The sequence below is a fragment of the Euprymna scolopes genome, chromosome 10 (assembly GCF_053919585.1).
Source record: "Euprymna scolopes isolate OS-2025 chromosome 10, ASM5391958v1, whole genome shotgun sequence".
NCBI lineage: Eukaryota > Metazoa > Mollusca > Cephalopoda > Sepiida > Sepiolidae > Euprymna > Euprymna scolopes.
Genome location: NC_136491.1, coordinates 40,130,613 through 40,144,130, shown reverse-complemented (window position 1 = coordinate 40,144,130; position 13,518 = coordinate 40,130,613). Strand labels below are relative to the sequence as shown.

Sequence of the window (13,518 nt, the reverse complement as noted above, 5' to 3'; positions counted from 1 at the left end):
TTTAAAAAAACTGATTACATATAATGAAAAAAGATGTATCGAGACACAGAATTGGGTATGTTTGATCTGGCAGAACGGTGGTTCATTAAAATTGTGGAGTCTGCGTTCGCGCCTGGTCCACAAAGTATGGAAGTAAAAAATTTAAAAATTAAAAAAAAAAACGTTTACAAGTGATATAGATGTACATAAGAATACTTGGATAATATGGTTAAACTTAAATAGAGATGGTATAATAAAATTGTGGGGTCTGCGTTCGCGCCTGGCCTCCATGGAATGGAAATAGGTACACACTTTAATAAAGACTTTTCATATCTATCTGTGTAAGTATACTTTGATAATTATGTTTCAGTTTCAAGAAATATGGTATAATAAAATTATGGGGTGTTCGTTCGCACCTGACCTCCATAGAATGGAAATATGTCACAAAGTTTCAGAAGGTTTTTAATATAGATCCACAGAATATTGTGATAAGTGTTTCAGTGTGAACAGGTATGGTGTAATAAATTTATGGGTTTATCTATTTTATTTTTACTTTCATCATATTTGCTTTGGTTTTGATACCCCCAAATTCGAAGCTATCTCTTTACAATCCTTTCTTTTCATAACCTATCATACTTTCATAAATCAGAGTCCATTTTCTGTAGGCTGTTTTTGAACTCAGTCAACGACGGGTACTTTTGCTAGTATATATATATATATATATATATATATATATATATATATATATAAACCTTAAGGTAATAAAAGTTATGCCTTCTTGAAGGAATTAAGCATAAGTATCCAACTTTTATGTGAATATAATATTCCGACTTGTCATTGAATACTCTATGACTGTTTACTGTATATGCCTTAGGTGTAGACATTTATGGCCACTTTATTTCCCTCAAGTCTAGTGTTTATTGTACTTGGCCTTGAGATAAAGTGTCAGTCTATAGGCAAGCGTGACATTGCATCTGTGTTCGACCAGCAGTTATTATCATTTTTTACATTGATGATTGCGTAAGCATGATGCTCTAGTGCCTGTAGGTATAAAAATAATTACTAATGTTCTTACACCCCCCACACACTATATATATATATATATATATATATATATATATATATATATATATATATATATATATAGTAAGTTATAATATATATATGGCAATTAATCTACACAGAATATTCCGCGTTTCATCTTCATTCACGCTAGGATTTATCAGGCATTAGCTTGATGTATCCTATGAAATAGGATGAAAGCTCAATTGCCATATATATTTTATAACTAGCCTGATGAATCCTAGCGTGGATGAACGCGGAATATTCTGTATAGCTGAATTACCATATATATTTTATAACTTACTATCTAGTTCTACCTACGTATTGAGAACTGTTGAGGTAATTACTTAAAGTTTACGCATCAAGTTATACTTTCGTATATGATATATGTGATTAAATGATGTATATATATATATATATATATATATATATATATATATATAGATAGATAGATAGATAGATTGTTAGATAAAGATACTAATCGAAAAAAACGATGAAAACACATGAAGACTTACATTGGCTTGATGATTTCAACAATATAATACATAGATATAGACACATACATATAAACGCTTATATATATATATATATATATATATATATATATATATATATATGCTTGCACATACACATCTGCATACATACACACATAGTGTAACGCCCTCTCTACCAATTTATAAGCATTTAATGTTTTCACAGTAGTTATGATATTATGTTTTAATCTTAAACTTGTTATCAATTCCCTGTGCCGATGATGAGACCCGTATATCAATACAAACCCATATAGTCTCAGAAACGATCGTACAAAAATTTGTTGTTTATGCTGAATTCTTTGTGCGTACGTAAGTGATCATTTCTCTAATTTATTTAACTCATATCTCTTTCACTCTCTCTTACACTTTATATATACAATTATCTCACATTCTGAATATATATATATATAGAGAGAGAGAGAGAGAGAAAGAGAAAGAAAGGGAGAAAGAAATAAAAAGAAAGAGAGTGAGAGAGATTCTTTTGTAGACGCAAGATCAAATCTAGTTAAGCGATCAGTATTTCGTTTACAATGTGAATTGCTTAATTCAAGCAACCTGTTGTACTTATCTGTTATATATATATATATATATATATATATATATATATATATATACACACTCATATATATATATATATATATATATATATATATATATATATATTGGGTTTAAAAACAGCCTACAGAAAATGGACTCTGATTTATGAAAGTATGATAGGTTATGAAAAGGAAGGGTTGTAAAGAGATAGCTTCGAATTTGGGGGTATCAAAACCCAAGCAAAATATGATGAAAGTAAAAAATAAAATAGATAAACCCCATAATTAATTATACTATACCTGTTCACACTGAAACACTTATCACAATATTCTGTGGATCTATATTAAAAAATCTTCCTAAACTTTGTGACATATTTCCATTCTATGGAGGTCAGGCACGAACGAACACCCGATAATTTTATTATACCATATTTCTTGAAACTGAAACATAATTATCAAAGTATACTTGCGCAGATAAATATGAAAAGTCTTTATTAAAGTTTTTGCCTATTTCCATTCTCTGGGGTCCAGGCGCAAACGCAGACCCCACAATTTTATTATACCATCCCTATTTAAGTTAAAACATACTTATCAAAGTATTATTATGTACATCTATATAAAAAAAAACACTTGTAAACGTTTTTTTATATTCAAATTTTTTATTTCCATACTTTGTGGACCAGGCACGTACGCAGACCCCACAATTTTAATGAATCATCATTATGCCAGATCAAACATACCCATTCCTGTGTCTCGATACATCTTCTATCATTATATGTGATCAGTTTTCTATAATAGTCAACCATATAGGAGCCTATTCGTGACCAGACACACGCACAGACGTTCAGCTTTATATATATATATATATATATATATATATATATATATATATATATATATACATATATATATATATATATAGAGAGAGAGAGAGAGAGAGAGAGAAAGAAAGATAGATAGATAGATAGATAGATAGATAGACAATTATGTTATAAAATAATGTATCGTAACAAAGCAAACTTATCCAGAAAAGAAAATCTCAATTTTCGATGGCATTCTCGGAAAATTTTATTTTAAAATGATTTTCTGACTGCAAGATTCATTTGGAGTCCTGACGAGACATGGCGATGTTAAAATGTTAATCAATACCTCGTAGACTGCTAACAATGTTCATATAAGTATTTTATATACAAAAGTTTTCAAGTGGTGCATGTGTATGAAGACATTGTAAGACAGGAAAGGCTCTCCTACTTCCTATTTCCCACTCTCTAAACAAATACTTGCCTTACTCTAGAACTCAAGTTTTATATCATTGAAGTAACGGTCGCCATAAGTGGTATATAAGAGTGCTCCATCTCGTGGATGCCTGCCTTGTATGAAATCAAAACGTGACCTTACTCAATGAACATTTGTATGATGTCACATACACACACACACACACACACACACACAAACACACACATACACGCACGCACACACACACACACACACACATAGAATTATGCTCCTTTCCAAACAATAAATATGTTTCAAACACTTACTAAAATGTTTCTCAAAATATTTAATTACCCCCCCACAAACACACACATATATATATATATATATATATATATATATATATATATATATAGGTATATAAATATATTTATATAAATATATATATATGTATGTATATAAATATATGCATATAAATATACACATATATATACATATATATATATTTATATATATATATATACATACATATAATGGTCGATCGATATTATATAGTTTCGAAATATAATGAATATCCTCTGTAAATATATGCATGCACGTGGACTCGACACCGAAGCAAGTGTTGCACAAGTGCCAACTTCACGTCTTATAATGTGGTACTGTATCGGTTCACTTGTATAAAGCAGAGGACGACCGAAAATAATGTCGATATAGTCAAATAGAAGAACAAGTGCTTTTTTTTTTCGGAGTTTTACTTCTTTTAGGCTCATCTAATAAGCAAGGCAACTCTTCTACTTAATTCATAGTTGGAAGTTGGATATATTAATTCATACCCTTACCCAATCAGCAACGAAAGGGATGCAGTAGCTTTAACAGGACACGAACCTGATACGTCAAGTACAGACAAATGCTTTTAGCCATTATACTATACGCATGCGTGTGTGTGTGTGTATATATACATACATACATACATACATATATATATATATATATATATATATATATATATATATGCGCATAAGCCTGAAGAATCCTAGAGTGGATGAAACGCGGAATATTCAGTGTAGCTTAATCGCCATATATATTTTATAAATTACTAATTAGCTCTACCTACGTATTGAGCACTTTTGAAGTAAAGTTTACGCATAAATTTATACTTTCGTATATTAATTTTATGTGAGTAAATGAAGTAGTTATATATATATATGTATATATATATATATATATATATATATATATATATATATGAAGTATGCATAAAAATATATATGTGAATCGATTGCAGATAATCTACAGACAAGTGCACTCGTTTCATTCTCGCAGGAAATCATTAAGCCTGATGATTTCCCGTGGGAATAAACACGTATGTCATTGTGCAGCTAGCTTGCCATAAATATATTTTCATATATATATATATATATATATATATATATATATATATATATGTATATATATACATATATATATATATATATGTATATATATATATATGTATATATAAATATATATATATATATATATATATATATATATATATATATATATATATTTGGATACACACGGAATACCTAATACATAATTTACTATCTCATGTATGTACATATATATATATGCATAGATATACATATGCATATATTTATATAATAATATATATGCAACATGTTTATATTTACATATAACTATATACTTAACCACATGTATATACACACATACACACACACACACACACACACACACACATATATATATATATATATATATATATATATATATATATATATATATATGTGTGTGTGTGTGTGTTTGGGTGGTGCATTGAAATACTCATCTATAGATAAATATGTACACGTTCATCGACACACACACACACACACACACACACACACACACACACACACACACACACACATATATATATATATATATATATATATATATATATATATATATATATATAGTCTTTGAAGTTTTTTTAAATCATATAAATTATACAAAACATTTTCCTTCGTTGGAACATTATTTTGTCATTAACGCAGTTAATCTCTCTCATATATATATATATATATATATATATATATATATATATATATATATATATATATATATATATATATATATATATATATATATGCATATATATATATTTATATATACATATATGCATATAAGCGATAACTTCTCAATAGAAAAACACATGAATCAAGATAGTAAATATTGGGTGCATAAAGGGATCAGAGTGCGTTAGATAGAGATATCTGACTACAATAAACCATTAAAGATTTCTTTTGCAGTGTTAAAATAATACTGTATACAGTTTATTATTATTGCGCAAACATGCACAAGCAGATACATCTGTATGGCTGTATATATTGACATAAACACGTGTATATAAATGTGCACATAAACAGATATATGTATCTTCATACATTTATACACATATATAATTGTATTATATATATTAAATATTACATATATATATGTATATATGTATATATAAATGTGCGTGCGTATATATATATATATATATATACACACATATGTATGTATATATATGTGTGTGTGTATACACCTTTAAAATATATATATATATATATATATATATATATATATATATATATATATATATAACATATATTAAATGAAAGAAGAGGAATAAACGTTTTATGTAACTTAATTATACCATCAGGACAATGGGAAACAAAAAAAAAGGAAATCAAGATAAAAAAGAAACATTTTAGTCATGTCGTTTAAACTAAATGTTTCTCAGAAAAGGAGAAGGGTCAGAATTGTACAAAATGCAAATATAGATAAAAACTATATAGTTATATATAATATATTTATATATAATATTTAAAATATATAATATTATTATATATAATATTTTTTGCGTTTATTATAATCGCAAATACACTTGAAATGCCTATAAAATATATAAGGAAGAATGAAAAATTATACGTAAAGCAAGACACGTGTTTTGGTTGAATTCTTGACTCACCTGGCTATCTTTGTAATCCATCTGTAAAGTGTGGTCTGGTAGAATATCAAGTCTGTTGTTAATGTCAAAGAGTGCCATCTCCACGGCAGGGTAACATGCTTTTCCACCGGCCCAGCTCCCGTCCATTGGGAAGATAGCTCCAATCGTAAGGTTTTTGTGTTTCAAAGCGCCCACCGGCTGCACAAGTAGGGAGAACGCAACCAGCAGGGCAACCACCATAGACATGATAAGGTTCGAAAAAGAACCGAACGAACGAAATTTGCAATTCGACAATAAAGACAAAGATGTAGTACACGTGGACCCTAACGTTTGGCAGAACATTTTCGATTTCGAAAACTTGCACAAAACGGAAAGTATGGACGGCGAGCTGCATGTCGTAGAGTCATTGTATGAGTAAAAATACCCGAACATTCTCGGTATGTAACGATCAATTATGTTTTTATGTGCGTTGCCCTTGCTAGATTGTAACAGATCTGCGGGTTCTATACCCGTATGCGGCTGAGCGATGTTAGAACGGTTACCCGAATTGTTACACCTGCACATGATCAACTGTGTCGGGGTTTTGGTGCTGATCCTGTTCAACATGTTCGCACCCATACGTGGGTATTGGCCACTCAAAGGACATGCTGTTATTCGCGAATCCATCTGGCTTATCTTTGTCTGTACAGGGTCCGGCTGCAAGTCGATGACCGGTACCATTCACCACGAGGTAACCACAGGTGGCCGTAAGCGGACAAGCTGTTTTAAAAACTGTCGTCGTACGCAGACATCACAATCTGGCCAGATCGAACATTTAGTTTGAACTGGATTACATCTCATTTCCATATAGACGGAACAAAACACATACTTTTTTTTACTCTTATATTCTGCATAAACTTATATTAAATTATAAATAATACTAATAAATAATAATATAGATTCAATAAACACAGGGAATTATTTTTTTTAGCTTAATATTATTATTATTTTAAAATCATTATAATATTTTTTTCTTTTATGTGGTGGTTAGTTTTTATTCTTGAACATATATACTATATATATATATATATATATATATATATATATATATATATATATATATATATATATATGTGTGTTTATTTAGTTAGTTGGTCGTTGGTAGGATGTATGGTTACGTAATAATAATTTTTGCTTAGATTTAACGGATTTTTGGTTTATATCTTAGCGCCTTTAAGGATTCTAACCTTCTTTGTGAAGGGCTCGTTTTTGTGAGAATTTGTTGTTATCGTCCAAATATTTTTGGTGTAATATTTTCAAATGGCAATCAGCGACAAAAGTAATCCCGAAAAAGATAATACAAGAAGGCGACAATTCTATCGAAATATTTTTTTCCTCGTCTTCTTTAGTTTCCATGAAGTATAAGCAGTGTACGATTCCTTGGAAATTCTATCTTCATCTCCGTTAAAAGGGATAAAATTCAAAATCTTTGATTGTAAACAAGGTTCACATGTCGACATGTGTTCTTTAGATCCAAGTATTCCGTTCCTGTGGATATTTTTTTTATTCTTCTCTTTCTTAATTTTTTTTTTTCTAATCGCCTTTTCCTTATTTTTTTCTTCTTTTAATTATTATTTTTACTATTACTCAAGCGTAGTAAAATTTCTATTCAGCTTTTTTTCTTTTTAATTCTGTTTCCTCGTTTATAACTGTTGTTTCATTTTTGCTATTTTTTTTTCGGCTATTAAATATCTCTCCGTTCACGTTTAGCGTTTTAGGAATATGTGCGATTCCGACACGTACTCTTCGGTAATCTCCGTGTCTCTTCGCTCACACACGCACTCGTCCGTTGGCTATCTCTTTCGTTCTTTTGTTCTTACACGTTTCTCGAATAATGGTCAGGGTGCGCTTGCTAAATCTGTTTGCATCATGGAAAAATGAGACATCAGAACGCAACCTTACAACAATATCCACGGTACGTGCGTGCAGTATGTGCGTGTGTGAGTTTCTCTGTCTCTTTCTATGTATGTGCGTGTTGTGTTTGTGTGTGTATGTGTGTGTGTGTGTGTGTGTGCGTTTTATTACATCCTCAATATGTTAATGTGTATACAGAAGTTTTATTGAATGAGTGTGTGTGTGTGTGTGTGTGCGTGTGTGTGTGTGTGTGCAGGGGCTTCAAGGTATGCGCGCTGAGTAAAAACCGATGATGAGTGTGTGAACTTAAAAGACAGACAAACATGCTGACAAACAGACAAACGGATAGATATAAACGAACTAAGAAATACAGAACGGTCAACAGACAGGTCGATAGTAAAATATGAAATAGAAGCCGATAGGTAGAAAAATATCGTAAATAGAGATAGATGCACAGATAGCACAATAGATAGATAGACAGCGAACGAAAAAAATAGATAGATGGATAGAGAAAGAGAGAGACAGAGAGAGAGAAAGAGAGAGAGAGAGAAAGAGAGAGATAGATAGTTTGATAGACAAATATATATATATATATATATATATATACATATATATATGGGGAGAGAAAATACCAAGACAGAGGGAGATAGAGGGAAAGAGCGAGAGACAGAAATATATAATTACACAGATAGATAAAGAAATAAATAGATTGATAGGACGGATAAAGAAATACACAGATATATATATATATATATATATATATATATATATATATATATATATATATATATACAGAAAGAGAGAGAAATATATATATATATATAGAGAGAGAGAGAGGAACAGAGACAGACAGAGAGAAAGAGAGATAGAGAGAGAGGGGGAAAGAGAGATTCACGCGCTTTCCTCGATAATCATAAGATCGCAGCGTTTTATGTTGTATAATAAACAGGTGCTTGGCAATGAAAAAAAAATCCAGGGAAAAATAGAAAGAAATACGGTTAAATCGAAAGTAAAAGTAGAAATTTAAAAATGGGCGGGGTTAATTTAGCAAATATAAGACTTTGTTTTTTTTTATGTATGTTTTTTTTTTCCTGTTTTTTTTTTCTTCTTTGTTATTTTTCTCGTTTTGTTTGTATGTGACGTATATGGGGAAGTGGGTTCGGCAACTGATTCGCTCGCACTAAAAGTCGCGTCAAACGTTGACCGTCTCGGTGACACCTTTTTGGCAAAGGGGAGAAAAACAACCTCGCCTCCCCCCTACACACGAAATCAGTTCATGATGCGCTCTTTAACCGCCTCCAATTCTTCACTCGAAGTCGGTGGTGTCACCGTCGTCATTAGTGCCACTGTCATCACTTTTTTTTTTTTTTTTTTTTTTTTAATGCTGGTCGCCAGTACAAGCCACTATTACCACCACTACGACCACAGCTATCACCAATATCCAGATTACTACAGACAACACTACCACAGCTGTTATGTCACTATTACTAACATTGCTACTAATAATTATACTATCGGCCCTGCCTTATGATAGAGACACTATAATCAGCATCAATGCTACTACGACTACTACTGGTGATCGAATAGAGGTAATTATACTACAAGTAGCTATTGATAATATTCCTGCTACTCTGCTGAGGTTTCGTCTTTTTAGTTGCTGTGTTATGGCTGAACAGAGAGGGAAAAGAGGAGTTGAACAGATTGTGAGAGAGAGAGAGAGAGAGTAAGAGGAGAAGGGGAAGAGGGAGCAGAGATTCTGTATTTTCTAGAGCAGAGCGATAGAAGTTATACAATACATGAAGAAAGAGGGAGGGGGGGGAGAAAGAAGAGGGAAATAGCAAAACCGATTGACAGACACGGATGAATGAGCTCCTCAGGCGAAGAGGGAAACAAACGAAAAGGTTGGGAGTCGGGGGAAACTGGGGAAGAAAAGGAGAAGGTTAAAAAATATTTAAAAAAAAAAGGAACATTCATTTAGTAAACAAAAACAAAGTAAAAAATATGAAAATTGGAATTTGGGTAAGTAAATAGGAAGCTGTGATTTACGGCATATCAAGCAGTTATTGGGTCATTTACTGCTGACACATATCAGATATAATCATTTATATTTTTGAAAAATATGCATATATATGTGTACATACACACACACACATATATATATAATATATATAATATATATATTCATATATATATATATTATATATATATATATATAGTTATCCACAAATACATGTTTCGACGTCTTTACGACTCATCAGTAATTCTCTCTCTCTCTCTCTCTCTATATATATATATATATAAAAAGAGAGAGAGAGAGAGAGAGGGAGAGAGATATGATTACTTCATTTAATCACATGAATTAATATACGAATATATAATTTTAGTCATAAATTTTCAGTATTTACTTCAAGGGTGCTCAATACATAGATAGAGCTAGGGTTTAAGTAAGGAAAATATATATGGCAATGAAGCTACACAGAATATTCCGCGTTTCATTCTCGTGAAGAATTCATCAGGCTTAAGTTTCATAAGTTTCATAGCTTACTATATATATACAGTAGCGTCCAAAACTATGGGACAAAATTTTAAAACTTATATTTGTTAGAAATAACAAGTGTGAAAAGCTGAAATTTTGACGACTGATAATCGTTATCATCCATAATAACATACTAAAATGTGGATCATTTGCAAAGGATAGAAAAAGAATTATAACAATCAATTATTTATTTTCAAAATAGAAACGTCCAAAAGTAAGGGACAACATTGAAAAAACAATGTAAACAGCCAAAAAAACAATAAAAATACATGTACAATCAATATTTAGTAAATGAGCCCTTGTTCTCAATGACAGCTGCACATCTTCGACTGCAAAAACGAATCAGTTCTTGACAATCCTCGATACTAATTTTGGACCATTCTTCTTGAAGTTTCACCCACAAATACTCCGTGTTAGTGGGATTTCTTTCCATAACTTTCACTCCTAAGGTCTTCCAAAGATTTTCTCTTGGATTTAAGTCGGGATTTGCGGTGGCCAATCCATAATTTCGAAATCTTACTCGTTAAGGCAACTCATTACCACCTTTGCCTTGTGACATGTGGCATTATCTTGCATAACCTGAATTCTGTATGATTGGCACAACATGATCTTGAACAATGTTTTTATAGATCTGTGCGTTTACACGAGTTTGTAACCGGACAGGAGGCGTTGTACCTTGGCTTGAAAACATTCCGAATACCATGACGCTTCTGCCCCCAAACCTGACAGTTTTCGTAGTACACTTTGCACTTAATCTTTCACCAAATCGTTACTTTACATTGTTTTTTTTCCATCATTTCCAAATAAACTAAACTTGCTTTCATCACTAAAAAACACTTTTACCCAATTTTCATGTCCAAATTACATATATGTTTGCAAACTCTAATCTCTTCTTCTTATTCTTCGAACTGACAAGTGGTTCGATTAGACAGCCCTATTTTTGCAGTCGTCTAGAAACAGTTTGCCTTGACACATTAACACATGAGGTACTATTCATAACCCTTTTAATTTCTGTGCAAGACTTAAAATGATCTTTTAAGGACATACGCTGCATTATTCGATCTTCTCTTGTCGAAGTTTTGCAGGTTCTGCCGGTTTTAAAAGCACTAACTATTTTGCCAATATCATTGTAGGATTTAACAACCCTGCCTACAACACTCTTGGAACGTTTCACTTTCTCTGAAATCTCTCTAATGGTGTGCTTTTCCTTGTATATTTTCACTATAGCTTGTCTCACAGAGTAATCAAGTTTTTGGGGTTTCGCCATGTTGCCGGCTGATGCGACGTTTACAAATGACTAAGTAAGACTTATCCTTTAGAGGAAATCAAAAAATTTGAATATAGCATACTGTTTACATTGTTTTTCTCAATTTTGTCCCTTACTTTTGGACGTTCCTATTTTGAAAATAAATAAAAGTTATAATTCTTTTTCTATCCTTTGCAAATGATTCAAATTTTAGTATGTTATAACGACTATCAGTTGTCAAAATTTCAGCTTTTCACAACTGTTATTTCTAACAAATATTAGGTTTTAAAATGTTGTCCCTTAGTTTTGGATGCTACTGCATATATATAAAGCTCATAAAAGTATGGCAAATAAGGATAAGTTCTGTAGCACACACACACACATACATACACACACACACACATATATATATAATATAAAGCTGAATGTGTGTGTGTGTGTGTGTGTGTGTGTGTGTGTGTGTGTGTGTGTGGTCACGAATAGGCCCCTATACGGTTGACTATTTTAAAAAACTGATTACATATAATAATAGAAGATGTATCGAGACACAGGAATGGGTATGTTTGATCTGGCAGAACGGTGATTCATTAAAATTATGGGGTCTGCGTTCGCGCCTGGTTCACAAAGTATGGAAATAAAAAATTAAAAAATTAAAAAAATAAACGTTTACAAGTGTTTTTGATATAGATGTACATAATAATACTTTGATAAGTATGTTTTAACTTAAATAGGGATGGCATAATAAAATTGTGGGGTCTGCGTTCGCGCTTGGCCTCCATAGAATGGAAATAGGCACAAACTTTAATAAAGATTTTTCATATCTATCTGCGTAAGTATACATTGATAATTGTTTCAGTTTGAAGAAATATGGTATAATAAAATTATTGGATGTTCGTTCGCGCCTGACCTCAATAGAATGGAAATATGTCACAAAGTTTAATATAGATCCACAAATATATTATGATAAGTGTTTCAGTGTGAACAAGTATGGTATAATAAATTATGGAGTTTATCTAATTTATTTTTACTTTCATCATATTTTGCTTTGGTTTTGATACCCCCAAATTCGAAGCTATCTCTTTACAACCCTTCTTTTTCATAACCTATCATACTTTCATAAATCAGAGTCCATTTTCTGTAAGCTGTTTTTGAACCCAGTCAACGACGGGTACTTTTGTTAGTATATATATAAACACACACACACACACACGTACACACATGCATATATATATGTATATATATAATGGTCAATAGAAAAATACCACACAAGCTTAACCCAATCTCATTATAAATTTATTTTAACCCAAACACGGACCTTTTCAAACGAGATGGACTATTCAGGTTTTCATCTAACGTAGACAATACAGAAATTCACAACCAATATTCGTATTTATTAGTTTATCTAAATCTAAATAAAGATGGAGATAAAAAGTTAGAGAAGAAAGGGAACAGAGGTTATGTTGTTGGGGAACGCAGTTAAAAGTACCAGAATAAAGTAGGACGAAGGAAATGGGAGAGAAATACAAGACTAGAAAGAGGAGGGT

General features: G+C 31.3%; 1 protein-coding gene across 3 annotated transcripts in view; it reads right to left on the bottom strand.

Annotated features, from left to right (window-relative positions):
* Nucleotides 1–8,770, bottom strand: part of LOC145285933 (uncharacterized) — a 547,541-nt gene extending 538,771 nt beyond the window's left edge. For all 3 annotated transcript variants that reach the window (XM_080134435.1, XM_080134436.1, XM_080134437.1), the window contains exon 1: nt 6,321–8,770. In XM_080134435.1, coding sequence (XP_079990561.1) covers nt 6,321–7,019 — 699 coding nt within the window. In that variant the 5' untranslated portion in view covers nt 7,020–8,770. The remainder of the gene's footprint in view (nt 1–6,320) is intronic.
* Between the last annotated feature and the right edge of the window lie 4,748 nt (nt 8,771–13,518).